Genomic DNA, 21,123 nt, shown 5'->3' on the forward strand with positions numbered 1-21,123 from the left:
CTTTCTATATCTTGCAGTAATTATTTACTTCTATACTTCGCTATTATTGTAATTATGATAGGAGATGAGGACAGGAGAAGATACGAGGGAATGTTGAGCAGTTGCAAGCACGTAGGGAGGGCTGTGCTTGTGCTCGTCACAGTCCTGTGCTCGGGGGACTGCATTTGATCAAAAATGCTCCCTCACCAGGATGCTTTTCCTCTCACAGACACTGTTCTGTGTGCTCATATCACATGGACGTGCCTGGTTTATATGTGTGCAAGTTTGGATGTTGACTAACATGGGAATGGTAGAGGCTTCGAAGCATTCTGACTGGCATTTATCATCCAAAAACCGCAGTTAACCACCTCCCTGTAACACCACTGTAAAACCTTGGGTGAATGGATCAGATCGGACTCAGTATCAGCAGATACCAGTGGTGTAACGGTAGGCTTAAGGGTCTTGAACTGTTCCATACAGGACGTTCGGTTTTGGTATGCCACCTCCTTGGTTCGGTGTGCCCTGTGACCAAAACAATTACTGTCAACAAACTTATGGGGTTAAAACAGTATTCAACCCATAAGTATTCACATACATACAACCCTAATTCCAAAAAAGTTGGAATGCAGAGTAAAACATGGGATGATTTACTCAGCCTTTTGACAAACATTCAATTGAAAACAGTACAAAGATCATATATTTAGTGTTTGACCACATCAGGTTCATTAATTTTTGTAAATATATATTTAGGTTGAATCTGATACAACACATTACAAACAAGCTGAGACAGAAGCAACAAAAGACTGGGAACATTGTGGAATGCTAGTATCAATATTGGCTACAAGCATTCATAAACCCATTGTTGGAAAACAGTTTGTCTGCAAATGTTTGCATTCTGTTTTTATTGAAGTTTGACACAATGTTGCAGCTTTTTTTGGATTTTTTTTAAATCATTGTATACTCCAGTATGTAATGTTCCCACAACTTTCTGCTATACCGTACATCAGCTTTTGGACTCCGTTGTCAGAAAACACAGTTTGTTTGTAAATGATGGCATTCTGTTTTTATTTACATTTACACAGCATTCCAACTTTTTTGGTTTCTGGGTTGTACATGTAACTATTTAGAAACAAAACTTAAATTACATAACTCAAAACATACACTGCACAAATAAATGCTGAGTGATTTGTATCTGTAAACCTGTATTTTGCCACTTGCAGGCTAGCATCTGAGCTCCACCTTCAGAGGGGGCAGTGCTTTGTGCAGGAGCCGGCTGCTTGGATCAGAGATGACACAGAACTCAAGATGCATCTTGAGATCTCCCCTTTACTTCAGTCAATCTGTGTCACAACACACATTCATGGTTTCAATTGGTGTTATGTATTTGTGTCTGTGAGCTGACCAGACACAATGCAAAGCTAACCCTTAGCATAGCAACAGCTGTAGCATAGCATACGTTGCTTAGCTAGTAGTATTAACGCTGCTTGGATGTGACCACAAATGCAATGTCTCCCCATTACCTTTGGACATCTTTGTCACTTAATAAGTTTGGCAAGCTACAACCAACCAACTAGCTTAGCTAAGCCCTATATTATTACCAATAATATCTTTTCAGGATTAGAAGAAAAATTATGGGTGAATGGTTCAAGTGATCAGAGATATTCATAAAAATAAAGAATAAAAAGAAGAAAGATTGATATAATAACAGCTGGCAATAATGAACAGGTTGGCCTGATCTAATTTAAAGCTCCACTAAGCATTATCCAACTACTAGAGGGTGACAGAAACACACCTGTAAAATACACCAATGTAAAACTACTGGGCTACAGAAGCACCAGAGGACAAACTGTGCATGAAGGCTAAGAGCTAAGTTAAATGCATTTATGCAGAGGTGGGCAGAAAATGTCATTTTGAGTAGCAAAGAAGAAAAAGGGGATAATGAGAAAGAGGAAGAAGAGAAGGAAGAGGAAAAGAAGGAAGAGACAAATCACAAATACAAGGGGCTCTCTGTCAGCAGAACTGTTGAAAGCTGTTAATAAAGGCAGGTCCCACAACTAAAATATTGTTTGCCTACATTGCATGTTGTGCATGAAAATGTGTTCACGTTGGTTCATAATGACATAAGATATCATACAGAGGAATAATTACAATAATTAAACGTAGTAAGTAAACGTAGTCAACATATATTGTTGACTTATTCAAGGATCTGCAATTAAACAATAAATAAACAAATCCTGCAATGAATTTGCATAGTGCACCTATTAAGACCCAAACCCCCTTTGGTAATGTTGGGGGTAAAAAGTGTTATACATCACAGGAAAGCTGGGACTGTGAAGCATGCAGTTTAACCACTGTGGCAATGTTTTCTACACATTCATATGGAACAAACATCGCATTTTGAAATGCTCGGTAGGAAAAATAGTCCCAGTTGCTTTGTATGTTTTTGAAACCCTGAAATTAAGTAAATTAAGTAAATTGCAACCAACCAGTCTCATTGTTGAGTGACACTCTGAGGTGGTGTGCTCTCAGTCTGACATGAAATTGGTCCATGGAAACAAGTCCTTTAAACATAGAGGAAACACGGCTCATAGGTAACATTTTAGAGGGCTTTAAGTTTGAAATTCAACACCAAAATGCACTGGTATTGTGACACTGAGGTTGTAGGTTACTATTGTACTGAATGAAATTTTTGTGCTTAAAAGTCTTGGTCTTTGGAAATGTATTCTTTATAATTAATTGAATTAATTTAGTTAATTAGCTAATTGTGAACACAACTGAAACGTCAACGTCTTAATTTTCAAAGCCTCAGTTTTTCTCTGTAATACATTTTACAGGCAGTGGTTATAATTTTAATTACTACTATTCATTTTATTTTGTTATATATTTAAACTTACTGTAAGCTTGTTTTAATTCATAATTTCAATCAGGTCTTACACGCTCTTACCGTAATGCCTAGTACTTACCGCCAAACAACATAGGGGCTAGCTTGACCGCAGCAGGGCAACAGTTGAAATATTTTCTCTAATTTTTCATCAGCGTAACCTCTGTTAAAGAATTCAATGAGGTTAATCAACCTGTATGCCGACACTGTTCCACTGACGCTGTTATATCTGTGGAAGCATCAAGAAGCAGCAACACATTTTATTTATGTCAGGATCAACCGATTGTGTCGATGAGTACAACAGTCAAAAACAGACTGGAAGGTGAGTCCTTCTCCCCATGGCATTCAAGTCTCTCAATGCAGATTCAGACCAAAGCAACAGGTAGCACAGTGGTGTTTATGGCTGCGGATATATAATTAAACTCGGTGGTAGAGAATACAGAATTTAAGCATATGATCAAGGTGCTTGAGCCCAGCTACCATGGGCCTTCACATGTACATTTTAGTAAATCCACTGTGCTGCCCTGTTTAAATGAACAGTTGTTCAGGAATTGTCAGCAGGTCAAAGTCTTGTGATGGGCATTACTGACATGTGCTATCTACGTTTGTTATTTATTTTTTAAATTGACAATATGCCGATATTTCAATGGCTTAACTGTTATAGTACAAATTGTGGCAAATGCTGAATGTTTACATTTTTCAAAATAAGTGACAAAAATGTTTTGTTTTTATGTTCTGTACTGTACTGAAAACGAACCAAACTGTCGCCCCAAAATGATTCTTTCATACTGATGTATGTACTGTATGTTGGTTTGAGTGTGGGTGCCATCCACATATGTTCAGTCTGAATACTTGGAAGCTGATCAGCAAACTATTCTCACTATTTCATCAGTGCAACATTAAATAACACTGCCTTCCTTTATTTTGCCAAGAAATTACTGGTAGGTCATTTATTGACATATAAGGCTCCATGTAGATGGTTTAAACACAGCAGTTTTTTCAAAATGTTACAGCCCCTGTAAGACAAGGTACATAAGTTAAATTTGTGTACCATGTTTTCTGAGAGCAGACACAGTCTAAAGCCCAGACCAATACATCCATGGTGTTGAGTTTAGGGGAATCTGTGCTTTGAGCCATGGATTAGTTTGGCCTATACTTGACTTCAACAGTAACATTGACTCCCCACTAGTTCATTCTCCCTTGACCCCCTTGTCTGACCCCCTACCACACCAACCCCATCTCAAGTCTACTACGTCCACTGCCCAGAGGACGCTGACCGCGATGACACACAAGTCCTTCCAAGTCATAAATTTAGGAACATTTCACCACTCACAGCCTGCTCAGCTCCTGCCACCTTAGCAGGAATTTTTACAGTTTAAAACCAACATAGACATATCTGCATTGCAAAGATGGCTGCTAGCTTCCCTATGCTTACAGGCACTGGTCAGACTGAGAGAAGACAGAATGAGAGTGCTGCTCCTCTTTAACAGGGATTATGAAGTACAATGGACAAATCTAGGGATAAATATCTCAAACACCAACAGGAAAAGCATAGAGGTAACTTATACTTTAACAGTGCAAAGAAGAAAAACACACATTTGTTCACATGTGTATTTGCAATAATATCTATAATGCTTCACTTATTGACAAACACCCATCTTGCCACATGGTCACTGTAAAACACAAAATGCTGTCCTTACATACAAACAGTAAGAAGCCTAAGCACATGCCCAGTCAGCAGAGTATATCCACAATCACATTAGCACAGAGTTCATGCTAAGCTCCAGGCATATAGATCACTAAATCATCACGTGTGTTTGCACACATTTCTTCATATTTTAAAAGTAAAGCATCACTTCACCACTACTGTAGGTATATACCATCATATACGTGTAGATACACATGAATATATGATGGTTGTACATATGTATAATATATTGATGAAGGAAATAAAAACTTTGAAGAGTCCATCATTTCAAATACCTCTTTGAAAAATTAATGCTGCATATTATGTTCTGATAAGAAGTAGCTCCTGATTGACAATAAAATTTGAAAATAACCATTTTATTTTAAAATGCAACAATTATTCAAAATTATCAATGAACAAATACAATGTTGTGATGCTCTGATAAACTAGATGCATAATGCATTACCTCATAAGATACAGCTTCATTTTGTGTGCCAAAAGAGATTTTGCACCCACAATTAGGAGTATTAGGGGCATTTTACCGCAGAAGCTCACCTGGTAGAGCGTGTGCTCCATGTTATAAGGCTGAGTCTTTACTGCAGCAGCCTGGGTTTCATTCCAGACGGGCCCTTTGCTACATGTCATCCCCTCTCTCTCCACTCTTTCCTGTCTCTCTTCAACTGTCTCTATGCAATACCAGCAAAAGCAGCAATCATGAAACACAGTACAGACATCTCGCTCATCATGACCTATCGCTGAGAGAAGCAGCCAGTCACATGTTAGCGATTCCAGTTTTCATGAATTCCCTGCACATAATAGGAACAAACTGATTTGTTGCTTAAAATTCATCATCTTCTCCAGTCTGAGCACACACAAAGCAAACACGATTCATATTTCAACTGGAAATCCTTCAACCTCACTTCTCTACATCTCTACATGTCTGTGCAGTCCAAAGCTGTGAAAAAAAACACTGGGTCAGAAAGCAGGGAGTGAACATGGTTGTACATATCGGCAGGTCTATTTTGCTTTCAGGGCAATCAACACCCTCTTGTTGCCCCAGGTTGTTAGCATGTCTCGTCGTCAGCTGCACTGGCCCGCACCGGTCTGCTCGGCTCCCTCCCCTGTCAGCAGGGCAGCTTTTGTTAAAATTTGTTATCAGTGGCAATGATCCCACTCTATTTAAGAAGGGGTGCGTCAACAGGTTTAAAGCACTCCTGCCGCATGTGTCACCTCTTTTTGATTCAATATTTGTGCTACGAAATGTAGCCTGTTGTTTAATCCCCCCGCCCCCTTTGTACATGCCCACCAGCATGCCTGTCTTCCTCTACCCACCGTTCACCCTCCCACCATCCCTTGACAAGAGATTTTTGACCCAAGTCACCTTTGAAGCCCACACTCTTTCATATCCCCAGCTGCAGCCCAGAAATAGGACAGCTTTTTTTAATTCTGGGTGTCCACTCAGCGGCAAGCGCCTTGTGCCAGTATCTTGTTCCAAGCTCAAACAAGAGGGGGATGACAACGGCATGGATGTTGTGCAGAGTTTGTCAAATGATTTCACTGATGAAATTGAGTATCAGCCTTTCCATTATTCAGTGAATAGGCCTGCATATTGTCACTCTTCATTTCATCCACAGAAACTATGATGAAAAAATATTTGACAACCTTTTCCCATGATAAATAAAAGCTTTACCTCTGACCACAAAAACTATGGCTATAAGCATTACAATGTCACTCAATGAGGGAAAACTGAATAATAATTTGAAAGACATTAAATGGGACAAATCTTTATTGTTTTAATGGAAAGTGTTATTTAATGACCAGCAGGCAACTGTGGAGGCATCCATTATACGCTCCTGATTGGTAAAACAATACCTTCCACTGGCAAAAATATCCTTTCTTCAGTAGTATTTTAACTACATTCTTTCCTTGAAGAGTGACTGAAGCGTTTATTTACATCAGCAAAAGGTACTAATCCTTTATTTGAAGCATGCTTGTATTGAGGCAGGCCTATATTTCTAATTTCCTTTGTTTGATAAGTATAATTGGTCATATTCTTGTATGAATCCTCGTTTTGATCAACACTGCCCTGTTAAAGTAACTGCATGAGACAAACTCTACATTTCCTTTCTCTGTGTCAAATTAAAAGCAGTCCAGAGGTTCAGTTACCTTGCGTGGCAGCTGGATTTACAATATCACAAGATCACGAGAGCCAAGAATCCATCTTGCCAGGATTCAACTTATGTGGTTATGGCCAAACCACACTGGTTTTCCACCTTTCAGGATCCTATGAGGAACTACTGGTGGCTACAGGCATGGTAGAAAAGCAACTATTCATTGGAAAACAACAATGGTTACTCCTCAAGAGGTTGACGTAGGTGCTGTAATAGCACGAGTTGTATCGGAACTGAACAGTATATCTTCATTGAAAGAGGAGCCAAAAACACTTGAACGATAATGCTAGATGAGTAATCCATGGCAGGAATGTGCATGATTATATAGTTGGATTTATTCATAGAGAGCATTCTGTTTTACAACTGAGCTTCCACTACAGTAAACAGTGTCCTCCTGCTGTGTCCTCCTCTGGCATCCTATTCTCTGCACGATACACACTCACACACTGCCTGCACACGGTGCAGAGGAGGGGGAGATCACATGGCGTATTTCAGTTGTCCTTCTAAACTTACTGTAGACTAGTTGATGCACTGCTCTGTTGATTGAATGGACAAAGTAAAAGCACGTTGATGACAGAATTAGAGACCTACAAGATCATAGGTGTAGTGCTGCTGGAGCACACCGGAACAACACTCCGCCACTTTTGTTCTTCAAGTGGGGAAATAGAACATTTACAGTTTACGTAATCAGTAACTCATATAAATTCATACACATTTTCTAAAGGCTTGAAAATGCAATTACAACTTCAATTTACGCACTCACTCCTGTTGCTGGTAGCTGCCAGTAGTCTTTGAGCAACACAGTGAGTTAAATTATTTTTTATCTGGTTTATAGTTCGCTAATATTAACTAGTAATGATGAAACGGCAGCAAATTATCCTTTCACTCATTATTCACTCTTCTAGCAGTCTCTTTATTTGTGATCCATTTTGCTTGACCTCTGCCTGCACTGTAACTTTTCCTCAGGATGGATGTTTCGAATGTGGCTTCATTTGCTCTGCACAAGAGGGTCAGGACATCATTCAGAACACACATTGTCTGTATTGCTTAATGCCACACTAATTACATCCATGGTATCACCTAATACTACTTAGCAAGATGTTTGGTTGACTGCTGAATAACATTCTCCGTATGATGATATTATTCATGAAGTCAGTCTACCATTTGATTGTGTGGTCAGTTATAGTTGACGAATGTATGTAAACTTGCCACCTTAGGTACAATGGTCACATAAATTTCTAAATGAGCCACAACCTAATCATGTGAGTCATAGGTACTCCAGTACTCCAACAAATGGCAGTATACCTATGAACAAGATTGACCTTTTGTGGTTCTTTACTTCACACTGTACAGTCACACAGCATTTATAGCCTATACTACTTATGGAGATCCCATAACACTACAAAGCAGTCAAACTAACCTACAATACAGCTATACCGGCTGCTATAAGGAAAAAAAAAAAGATCTGTATCAGCTATGGATATGGCTCATAGACTATCTGTATTGAACACGTGAGCTATCATTTCAGTTATGGTCTTTATTATGTTGATCTGGGCTATGCTGAGTTTTATCACACCATAACACATCAGTCTCCAGAACTATTACTGTTCTTAACAGTGGTAAGATCTACTTTGACACCAATATTTATTAAGTATAGAGTATAAACTATCCATCTATCTATCTACCTATCTATCTAACAACTGCAGTGCTAAGATAAATTCATTAGCGTATTTTTCTTACATAAGTCCTTTTGGAATAAAAAAAAACGCTACACTGTGATGGGAGACTAACAAGAAAATAAATTCTGTGTCCAGTACAGCAGAGCATGTATGTATCTGTGAGAATCCCAGCTTGAGACCAATGGGCAAAGCAATGCTTAGCTAATTGGATATGTGTATTACAATGTCCGTGGTCACAGCACCCTTATGGGGCATGAAATAACAAGCAGCTGTGTGTGTTAAGAGACTTCACGTGTGTGTGTGCTCAGTTTGTCCGCCTGTGTATGTGGGAGGGATGGCTGCTGAGAGGTTTATTAACCAAGTCCATCAAGGCAGTGTGGGATTCACACTGAAACACCAAAGGCTTAAGGATGTGAGCACCACACAAGCAAGACAGCAAGACAGTGCCTCTCCGCAATACTAATAAAGGCCCTTATTTTCTACCACAACAACCCCCCCACACATACACCCTCCAAACCCCTCCATAGCCAACACTTCTACACCAGTGCTGCTTCCACACCTAGTGGACTGTGCGTTTTGATTGCACCAGCTTTGCGATCATACTGAGGAGACAATATCCTCAATTCTTTACCATCTACTTTACATTGTGAGTCACCCTGCAGAACATTGTAAGTTTACGATAAGAATAATCAACAGTGTGAAACCTAGTTTACAGGACTTTACCCTATATAACTGCCAGTGTGGAATTACAGGGCTCTGTCACAGGTTTAGCGGATTTCAAGACCCTATTTTAGTCAGTGTTGTCAGTGTTTTACAACCAGCAGGCACCATAGCAGACATCAGAATAATGGGAAACCATTAAGTAGCTATGACTTGTGCATTGTACACATAACAGTCACACAGTTTGTCGACATTAGCATACCTACCTAGCCTTATTTATGTTGGATTGCTTTCCAATAATAAACTGTTGCACTAACCACGTGCCACAAATCTTAGGACAAGGCACTGTTGTTAAAGAAAGAAAACAGATGATACAAAAGCTAAAAATGTAATGTAAAAAAAGCAACAGCACTCCAAAAACTAATTTTGGTAAAAGTGTAATACAGTGATCATTGCTCAAGATTTGTTGATCAATTAAAAACATCCAAAATCTTAAGTTCATATGAGAGAAGTTGTTGAATAGAACTAAAGATGAACAAATCTGCTTCATGTAGAAACAAACAAACAAACAAGCAAGATTCAGGAAAGTGAAATGTAAAGTCTTGAATCTTATGTCTGATGTCCAAAGACTCAAGCAAGCTTCAGCATGTATCATGGTACTGTTACCTCAATGAAACAAGGTTCAATTTGACCCTAAATGGTCCCTAATTTTCTCCATAATATTTATAGCTGCTAAAGATTTTAAATGATTTTCAGGATGGGGGATATGAAATTCTGACCTGTCCAGTTTTACAAGGGTGGTGTTCGCTTATTTCTGCTGTAGGGAATAAGATAAAAACAGGAGGGAAAAAAAGAAGAAGAAAACTATCACTGTCTTAGTTGTGCTGCATAAACACAGTGTTTAATTTGAAGGAAAGTGATGACAGCGTCTTACCATGCACAGTCTGCTCAATTGTCAAAGCACTGGCCAAAGTTTGAAAGTGGACTTTGATTTAACATTATTCTGTCAGAATGCTATTTCAAAAATGACCTTTAACACCCAACACAGTCGATGGGATTTCTTTTGTTTAGCTATTAGCCGAATCTTGCGTTCACATGTCAAGTGACTCCAAATGAAAAGACAAAAATAACTGCAAATGGAGGTTCAAATCTCAATAACTTTTGATATAAAACATGCAAAAAACAAACGAAAAAACCTCACAGTACTCAAATATTGAATGCAGACATCAGATGGTAATTGATGCATCAGATGTATAAACCATAAGCTGACTGGCTGTGTGCACTATGTGAATTTCAGATACATTTCAGACGGTAAGACATTGAAAATACACAGTCATATAGTGCAGGTCATGTCGACAAAATTCAAATGCTCACTATCTTTGCATGGGGGCTAAACTTGGAGACACACTCATTTACACAATGAAAACATACACTTGACACCTTCAGAAATTGTGAATACCAGCTTGTATAGTCAATCTTGAAAATGCTGTTTGGCCAATCAACATGTCACCACGTGCAGGCCAAGAGTCTGTTTTTAGAGCAGACCTCCTGTGAAGAGCGGGCACTGGATTCAGAGGTGTTGAAACATCCAAAACCCTACCTTAATGCCCCTGTTTTATTAATGCTCCGAGCTCAGTGTGGAGTAATTAAAGCCACAGTGAACTCAAAGCCCATTAGCTCAGGAGTAAACTAAAGTGAGGTGGTGTGGGTCATGGTATCTGTCTTGTATTGAACCCCAATTACCACCTCATAAGAATGTGCTTAACAGAACATTACAACACAATCCAGGTTGCACAGAGGAAAACACTAAATCCTCACCATCCAGTCACAGCTGACAACACAGGGAAGGTTTAGACCACGGCTGCCCATAGTGGGGCCCACGGGCTTTATGGCCCACCATAAGGTACATAAGGAATTTGGCCAGCCATTTATTTGTAGCAAAAAACCCCAACATTTTAATTAATGAAAACTAGAATTACCACATTGAGGTTGTTTGCCTCCACCGACCAGTCAAGTTACAGCTACATCCACGTCTGTCCAGACTGATATAATATATTTATAGAAGTCTTTAAAAGAATTCAATAACAGGTATTGGCAAAATGGAAGTTATCACTGCATTGATTAGAGACTATTTTTACAAGAGGAGTTCAGAGGACTGATAGCTCAATATCAGCAAATTCTCAATGCTTCAAATATTGATGTTGCTACAAAGAAGTTACAAATTCTGAAAGGTGGAAGCTTCACACATTTCTTCAACCCAACAGCACAGAAGATCTACACAATCAGCACAGTTTCATGGTGGACGTCCAGGATTAGTGTCACCAATTCAGTATCTGACCAAATGTGAAACATGGTCACAGTCTCGCCTTCTGTTCCTGAGTTATGATTTGAAAAGTGCTTTAGCAGAACATGTCGTCTCAGTGCAGTTGACCTTTGACCTTTTGATTATAAAATGTCATCACTTCGTCATTTTATCCTGTAAAACATTACGTCATAACAGCTACCTTTGAACACCAAAATCTAATCAGTCCATTCTTGAGTCCAACTGAATGTTGTTGCCAAATTTGAAGATGTTCCAGAGATATCGTGTTCAGAATAATGGGACAGACGGACAACTCAACTCGGACAACTTTTGTCGGCACAGAGCATTAAAATAATTCTGTTTATGCTGCTTTATTGTTTTATAAGGTAAAAAGGCTCTTTAAATATGTAGGATTCTTATTTATTAAAGCTGGTGATGGTAATGCCAGAGAAATCAACAAGAGTCATCTAGTATTCAAAGTATACAACCGAAAACTCCTGTCCCCTCCCTTAATGCCTCCCTCCAGCCGCTCCCCCAAAACGCATGAATGCTCACTGCTTGACAACTCCTAGAGGAGGCGTCCACACGTTGGGAAGAGGAGTAGTGATGGGAGGACCGGTTCTTTCAATAAATAAATACATAAACAACCATGTTAAATGCCATGGTCATATTAACACAAGCAAAAGAGCGGTCACAAACAGTTCAGTGTTTCAGTCTGAATCGACTGCCCGGCCTGGCACTTCCTGCTCACTGTGGGTGTGTGCTTTGTGCTGCTGGGTTAGCTACTGTGCAGCAGCTCACTCGTTCTTGTGCTCGGGGGGTTGTACCGGAGCGCGGGCATCATTATGATCACTAACCACGTCCAACTACCTCCTGTCTTATTCACATGTAAGAAAACTAAAATTATCATCATGAATGGAAACAACAAACGTGGCTGTTGTTAGTGCCCACGGCTTTCAAGCTAGCATGTTATTATTAGGAAATTATTTTATTCAGGCTAAATGAAATGGTTGAATGGGCTTATTACATGCCTGCAAAAGCCACAGAAAGTGCATTTGTTTCTTTTTTTTGTCAGGACATTTTATTTATTGATTGCTGTCAGGATGTTAAGAGAATTTCAACAAATATAACAAAAATGCCTCTAAAATACATTAGCTACTCTGTCCCTAATTATGTCTCATAATCTGAGCACAGTGGGCAGAGTGACACTTTGCATAGTCAGTCCATTAAGGGAACTTGCCATCCAAGTACCATTTTGCATCTTAACAATACAACGGGTGTTTGCTTTTCAGACACTGTGGGTAATAATTTACTGTTTGCCTTCATTTTCTCTTACATGTAAGTTTGAAACCTTGTTTTCTACCCATGTGATTGTTTAGTCATGTCACTGACAGCAATAATAAATTGTGGTGTAAGCTGTATTGCACTTAAAAGCTGCTTAAAACCACAAGCAGCAGTAAGTAGTGTAATGTAACCTCTTAATGTGTTTTGCATAATACCAATTTGAGTGGTAATAAATTGTGTTGATATAATCAGTTTACAGTGACAGGTTGAATCAGTGACTTTAGAAGAAGTAGTAGAATTTCTATATGTAATGAACAAACAATACAATTCTAAATCTGATTAAAACTAATTCAAAATTGTGTGACTCCTCCATTCACACTGGAAGCTTTAGTGTAGATGCAAAGCACATATGTTGTGTCCAAGCTCTGGTCCAACCTGCCCACCACCTCCTCCTCTCTTTAGGGGCTCATGGGGGCTAGTTTGTTTTGCTCACATCTTGTCCACTGTTCCTGTCAGCACATCCAGATCCTCCGTGGCACCCTCAACCCTCTCTTCCATCTAACCCTCAGCTCCGTCCATGCCTGAGCCCAACACCCCTCCCGCACAGGCACCCCGGCCGGCATGATTAATAGCCCTCTGCTGGGACTCTCCATCCACTCAGCACATTGTTGAGAGCCTCTGAAACAGGACAACAGTTGCATCCCCTCTACACACTGGGCCTAAGCCCTGCCTGTCAGTTCCCGGTTAGGGCACTGTTAACTGGCCAGATTTACAGCTACTAACCAGCACTAGGTGGCAGCCTGTCTGGGAAGGGGGGGCCACTCCGATTAATCATAGCTCTTTTGATGGAGAGTTTTACAACTGGTAGACCAAAGGCTTGCCATATAACACCTGTAGAATCCATGGCGCCTCCCATCAACTGTCAATCACAACTACACACAGATGAAGCCTGTGTGTAGAGACCTAAGTCTTGCTCTGTGAAGTCATGCAACAATGTACAATCAGTCAAATAAAGTAAAAACTGCCAATAATCTTTATCTCAGTTTAGATAAAAGCTGAGTTACAAATGTTTTATTTTTATTAATTCATCAATAGTATTTCAACATTAACACTAACCTTAACTTGACCAATCTGTATTACATAAAGCCTTCACGATAACATCTTAGGAAATAATATGTGAAAATGTGACTGTGCCAAACATGACATTGTCATTTTGACTGTATATTTCAGAGCTCAAACCATTGGTCAGTCAGTTGATAAGTCTACTAACAAAAAAATTAACAATTCCAATAATCAACAGTTCCTGGCTTCCCAGCTTCTCCAATGTGAATGATTTCTTTGTTTTCTGTGATAAGAAACTAAATATATTTGGGGTTTTGATTGTTTTTAGGACTAAAATAATACATTCAGGTTTAGTATTTTCTGACATTATCATTACTGCATTTTCCTATGTGCATCCACAAATATTAAGGGATTCATTTATCCAGGTACTATGCCCATCCAACATCAAGCCAAAGTAAATCTGACAAGGCATTAATGTACGTTATAACTCCACCCACTCAGTACATTGACTTTCGACCATATCATAAAAATAACACTGACAGCACGACCAAGAATCTAACCCGTGATCTCCTGCATAAGGCTACGGGACACCGGGGCCACGTGGCAGACATGTAAAGGATTGGCATGAGGCAGATTCTCCTTGCTCAGAATGCCTTCATGAGTAAACATATTTGCATAAGTGACTGAGCGACATGAATTATGGTTCCTCCTCCTCGGCATATGCCAGCTGCCTTCTGCTGGTTCAATTGGGAGTGATTTATGTCTGAAGATCAGGTGGCTGGGAAGGGAAGAATGGAGGGGAGAGAGGGAGGAAGGGGGGTAAAAGGCCACAACCAGTTCCCAAGTGCTCGGGCTCCGACCCCGGAGGCCCACTAGTGCCAGCCTGACTACAGCTGGGGACTGAGACAACATACACTCACGCTTGACCTTGAAATGAGACTGAGGGGGGCGGCATGTGTGCATTCTGTCTTGTTGACTGACAGGACAGTAAAATGTGATGAATTAGTGAGGTTGTCAGTAACGCATGGATTAGGCAGTGTGAAAACAAACGGAAAACATTTCAAAGCATACTTATCAGTATACTGGTGCCACTGAGTGCCTTCATTCGATTTGAAGACATAAAATAAACAAATGAGCGCACACAATGAGTGCTACATGTTCGGACCTCAAACTACATGATAAAAACATAATATTTGTCATAATTTTGCTGTTTCATATAAAATTAACTCTGCTTTGTCTTTTGCTTTTGGGAAACCAGGATAATTATTGTAAAGGTCAGCTGGAGAGTAATCAAACCATCCTCCACAATGTTCATTCTGCAAATCCACTTCCATGCCCCCTGATATCTACCTCTGGTGCTGTGCTGGTGATTCAAGTCAATTAGGGGTGTGCTTTTGAATTTCGTTAGTGTTGGGATGAAAAGGAGAAAGCTGTCAGTCAAAAGGCCACTCTGGCTTTGTATCTAGGGGGCTGCAAGGGGCTCTAAACCTGTATTTGTATGAATAAAAATGAAGGGATTTAGGATCAGACTGTTTCTTCTGCAGACTTGTCAAAAATCTGACCTTCGCTGCAGCAGAGGGGGTTGATGGGAGAGGAGGCTGGAAGGAGAGAATTGAAGATTTGAGAGGCTGAGGCTCAGTGACTTCTGCATAAAAAAGGTGCAACTGAAAAAAAAATAGGTGAACAGGAGATGAAATAATGTGTATGTCAGAATGAAAGCCTGTTCTACACGCTCTTTTACTCTCTGAGGTATAGTCCAGCAATAAAATAAATCCACAGAATTATTCAACAAGAGATTGAGACAGATTTGTCTGTGTGATGACAATCCTATACAGCAGAGACCCCCATCACTGTCAGGTAAGAGACAAAGACTCAATCTGCAGTTCAAAACAATGCTTCAGATGTTGGAACAGCAAATACAATAAGATTTTTTTGCGTGTTCTTATATTTGGTAGTTGATAATGGGAGTTCATGTTTATATGCAGCAACAAATCAAATCTTTCACCCAATTTGTTAAGGCTAATCTTTGCCTGTTTTTAATTCCAGTGTAGTGCCTGGATTAGATGTAAAACAGCCCACATGGCTTTTCATGTCACTGCAATGGCCACTGGTCCTTTTAGCCCACTACCACACTACTACATTACAAGCCTTGTTGGATAAAGGCTCAACATGTCATGATATAATCTAAATAATAATCAAACTAGCATGAAATTGTGAACAACACATAACCACAACATATGGCTCTAAGGAACAAGGCATATGTGTAACTAACAAGATAACGAGAACTAACAGATTTTGTGGGGTTTACGGTAAACACAATCCACGGTTCAGTTCCTAGATTGATTTATGCTTTCAATGCAGAAGGGAAAACAAACACTTTTTACTTTTATTCTAAAAAAGATAAACATTTAAAAAATGTCTCATTAGCCAAAATCCTTACTATAAAAATTGTGGCATTCAAACTTTGCCATTTGATCAAGAAGAAAAATGTAAACTATTGTCTATATGTCAGTAGTGCTCCATCATTAGAACAAACTCTACATTCTTGACAAACATAGGGAATATTTTTAAACATAAGTGGTACATAATATATAACACTGTGTTCTATAAGTTTCAAACCAAAGAACCTTCGACCCAAAACACCAGATTTTTTTGGAAGCCAGTGCACATTTAAAGACAGATGCTGTGGAAAGCACTCAATTATATGGGTCTAATAAGTTTAGGGATGGGGCATTAGATATCAGGCTAAATCCAAACCATCCCATTTAAATCAGAGAAAAGGCTCCTGCTTCCTGGGTCTGATTTGCCTGGCTGACGGAGCAAGGTGGAGCTGAGGCATCACAACATATGGTCCATCGTTGGCCCAAGCTTCTTCATCTGTGCTCTCATTGTTCGAGAGTCGCGAGAGGACCACATTTTCCAGGAGTTGAAGGAAACTTTTTTTTCCTGCTTTCAGAAAAGAGAGACAACACTTCCTTTCCCAGAACAATTTATCTCTCTGCTTGACAAGACTCCCTGCTATATTTACCCAACTAAAATTGCAGATGATATACTTCCAGCTGCACTTCTCTCCAGCTCTATGGCACATGGCCCCGTCAATCACACTCGCTACAACTGAACAGGACCGCGAGACCAGAGAGACTCTCAGCCAGACAGAGAAAGCAACAGACAAAGATGGAAAGAAAGAAAACAAGTGAAGAGAGACAGAGAGAGGCTGAGAAACCGAATTCATATTTCCTTTGCTGTTTGGCTTTTGTTGTTAGCGGAGATACACAGCAGAGTAAATGGAATTACTGGGCTTTCATTAAACAGACAGCTGGGCTGCTGCAAAACCTCAAAGCAGTAGCAAAACAGCCCACCCACAAGACTTCCTACCAAAATATTGCTGTGTTTCTGTATGAAAGACACAGCTACAGAGATGTATTAGGTTGTTACGCTGCAGTAAAAACAAAACAAATTGATCAGTCTGTCAAGCACAGAATTCAGCTCTACTGTGCTTATTTGATCTCCATTTTGTCTCTCATCAGGGCATGGATGTAACATTTGAGAGACTGGGAGCACAGGGGATTTGAGCTTAAGGATGCAACAAGGCTTTCAAGCATCCTTGACATGGTCTCATTACTGCATGCAAATGTCCTAAAAAAAGCTGAAAGAAATATTTCAATTTTATATTTGAATTTAATTCTGGTCAAATACAATAACTGTGATGGAATCTGTATTAGAGAGGGCAACAGTGGAACACAGACTTTTGGTGATTTGAAGGCTGAGGGGAAAGGGTTATAGTGAGAGGGAAAAGGGGAGAGAAGGGTTAACCAGTGTGGTGGATTCCTCCTCAGCCAGCAGCGCCTGTCCATCTCACAGTGGCAGAGGCATTCCCTGGAGGAAGGCAGCAGCGGTGGGGGCTCAGACTGTGCAGCTCCATGTGTTGCATCTTTCCCATTGCTTACAATTCTACAACTGGAGCTGGGGGTAAGGGAGCTGCCAGGACTCTCATTGCAAAGACATGACAACATGCAGGATTGTCCTCAGAGCCCGTTTGGGCTTCTCTCAGAAAACGAGGGGGGGGCTGTCTGACAGGCACTACTGCATTTACGCACAATTGAACTAACACACGGTCAGTCACCACACTTAGTGTGATTAGCATTGAATCAAATGTCTTGTTTTGTCCAATCAACAGACCAAAACCCAAAGAGTTTCAAATTACTATCACATTAGACAAAACAGGCAGCAAATCCTCCCAACTGAGAAACTGAAACCAGGAAATGCTTGGCAAATTTACTTCAAAAATGACATGACTTTAACTAATTATCAAAAAAGCTGCATATTATTTTTCAGACAAATTACTAATGGACTGACAGTTCCAGCTCTAATAAGGATGAACACTTCTTAGTTCTTAGATGGTATGGAAATCAAATATTTTCACGTCACAGATGAAGCACTGAAAATTATGGGCCCTACAGGTAAAACATGAGAGTTGACGAGTGTGGGGCAGCTGCTCTATGTGTGCATGGGACTATAATGTAATTGGGTCAGGATTTATACAGAACGTCTCATATCCTGTAGGGTTTATTACTGAACATGTGTCAGGAATTTAGACTATTTGAAGTGTCAGCTCAAATTGGCAAATGAAACAGCTCGACCATCTCCACTCATAAGCCTTTCAATATTCTATCTGAACTTTAAACTTAAAAAAAAAATGAAAACAGGCAACCATTTGTGATAGATAATCTGTGAAACAACTGAAAATTACCATCTGTAGTCCAATCAGTTTTAAGGTTCAGCCAAGTGGGTAACAAGAGCAAACTCATAAAGAACTTAGTACACCCATAAGAAGTGTTTTAAACTATTCTAGATGATAAAGTCTTAATTTGCAACATTAAAAAGTCCTACCTCAGCGTGAAACAATGAAAAGCATCATGAGTTCATCTAAACTCAACTGTATCTCAGATGAATATGACTGCACCTTGCTCATTGAAGTATGGCTTGACATCTTTTCCACTTTTGACACTTGCACTCTACCTCCACACAACATTTACCGTCACAGTCTTCTGATAATGAGGACATTTTAATAAAACTGGCAAAACCGTGGTGGGACACCTTTGAACTTGATAAAATGATCCAGGAAGGACAAAAGGAAAGAAAAAAGGAAAGGAAAGGAAAAAATCTCTTTCACTGCAAGATGCTGTGAGATAATTTTTACAAGTTTGAAAGGCCAAGGAATTTTTCAGTGGAAAACTAATACTTTTACCTTGTGCAGTTCTAGCTAACCGTGGTGCATTTGCCTGTTTGGTTCGGTTTGTCTAGGCTGGTGTGAAAGCTGTCACAGTCAAACAGCTTGGTCCACACTTCAAACTGGTACTGATCCCATCCCCTTGTACCCAACCTACATCAACACAGCCCCACATACCTTTTATGTTGTTGAGTACGTCCTTGAGGTGGCCAAAGCTGTTAAGTAATGGGTCCTGTTCCTCATCCTGGGTAGAGAAAAAACATAATAAGAACATGATAGGAACATGGGAGGACATAGGACACCATTTGTCATTTGGATTAGTTGAATCTAATTTGATACTTGCATGCTCAGTCTCACGATGTATTAGGTACAATATGGGCTATAAAGCCAACCATTCCCAGCAAAAAGCACAGCACTTTGTGAAATATATTCTGCATTAAACCAGAGATGGCTGAGTCAAAAATGTATCTATAGCACTGTCTGTGATGTTTATGCATCCAAAGAAGAGCCCAGTATGTTGACTCTCAATAGACATAACAACTTGTTGCATTATATTTCATGCCATACTACAGCAGTTCTCAGTCCCTGCTCTAGAAGACAAGAATCACTCTGTCATTTTAGTTTAATGAAATAAGTCTCTGATTAGATAAGTGAAATACAACCATACTTAGCTGTGACAAATTATAGCAGCATCATGTGAAAATGTGGATAGATCTGGATATAACAAAAAAATTATCGGAAAAAAATGCATAAAAGCTTCTAATTTTTGTCTGGCCACTCAACATTCATGACAGTCTCTCAACTAAAATAACCCATTTTTATCAAGAAACAGTGCTGTCAAACATATGTTTCAAGTAATGTCAAGAACTATTGCACATTGGAAGTGGATCATTTAAAGCAACATTATGAACTATTTTACCTTAAAAAAAACAGCTTTAAAATGATTCTTGATTAGAAAGTGATTGTTAACACAGAGAACAGTGCCTCTCTCCTTCCCACTCCAAGCCCCGAATGCGTGTTCATGCACTATGTGACCAGCGGGTACGATCTCCCGCAAGAAGAGCTTAACTTTACAGCACTATGCCACACCACCATTTGCCTTCAGCTAAGAAGGAGCTAGCTCAGTATTCTCATTACGTCATTTTTCCAACCTACTCTGCGCTGATGTAGGTCCCACTAAATATGACAGCTGCAGTAACTTGGTCAAGCTTTGAATTCAAATTCCTTTGCTTAGCATCATTGTATAACTTTTATTAGCACCAAGCTACTGCTAAAAAGCTCATACCTGAAAGCTGCAGTGGCCTGCTGGACAGTAAGTGTAAAGTTAAGATGAGGTTAGTACAACCATTCTCATTCACAAAAACCACCTAGCGTTACTGCAATACTAGTATTAGTGAGTGCATCTCCGTTGTAGTTCCAGTGTAAAATACATACTATATAGGAATGTTGCCCTAGGTCTCTCCTCTTTGCCTTTACGAAATTTTAATCAGTTCATCCTATATTTCAAATGAACGTTTGTACCAAATTTGAAGAAATTGCCTCAAGCCATTCCGGAGATGCAATGGGATGGACAGATGGGCAACTTAAAAACATGATGTTTCTGGCTAAGCTGTCGTGGAGGAGTCTCACTTTGAAAACGCTGTTTTTTTTTTCACCTGGCACTTACACTGAATTTACGAGCTTTGACACACAATACAAGTTATAGAAGAAGTGAAATGTTTTGTGTAATCAATTTCCTCCTCCATACCTGATGAAAAAGATTTGGTATCATTTTAGTGTAGCTGTTGCCATAGCTACACATTTGCGATGATACTGGAGTCATCTATAATTGTTTCCTGCTTACAGGTTAACACATCACTTCCAGACCGATCACCACAGAGGCAAACCATAAGGAGAGCAATCAGCATTTCATCTTTTGATGAAGTTTTAACAATTAATTATTACATCCATTAATATCAGTACTCATAATACAATACTACTATGTATTTATCTTTTGTCATATTGTTTGCTGTTCATAAAGAAAACTCTGTGAATTCTCTGGACAACTGTGACCTGTCCTCACTATGCAGCTCCTCCGAGCCTTTCTAACATCCACTCCAGTAAAGAGACCTCATCTAGACACTACCTAAGACCCTGTAGACTCTGTCAGGGCTTTGGCAAGAGTCGATAGACATGTTATGAATTACTC

At 39.6% G+C, this 21,123-nt stretch overlaps 1 protein-coding gene across 3 annotated transcripts in view; it reads right to left on the reverse strand.

Moving 5' to 3' along the window:
• Nucleotides 1-21,123, reverse strand: part of gbf1 (golgi brefeldin A resistant guanine nucleotide exchange factor 1) — a 95,323-nt gene that overhangs the window by 69,526 nt on the left and 4,674 nt on the right. For all 3 annotated transcript variants that reach the window (XM_041947008.1, XM_041947006.1, XM_041947007.1), the window contains exon 3: nt 19,113-19,179. In XM_041947008.1, coding sequence (XP_041802942.1) covers nt 19,113-19,179 — 67 coding nt within the window. The remainder of the gene's footprint in view (nt 1-19,112; nt 19,180-21,123) is intronic.

This window comes from Chelmon rostratus, chromosome 11 (genome assembly GCF_017976325.1).
Source record: "Chelmon rostratus isolate fCheRos1 chromosome 11, fCheRos1.pri, whole genome shotgun sequence".
Taxonomy (NCBI): Eukaryota; Metazoa; Chordata; class Actinopteri; order Chaetodontiformes; family Chaetodontidae; genus Chelmon; species Chelmon rostratus.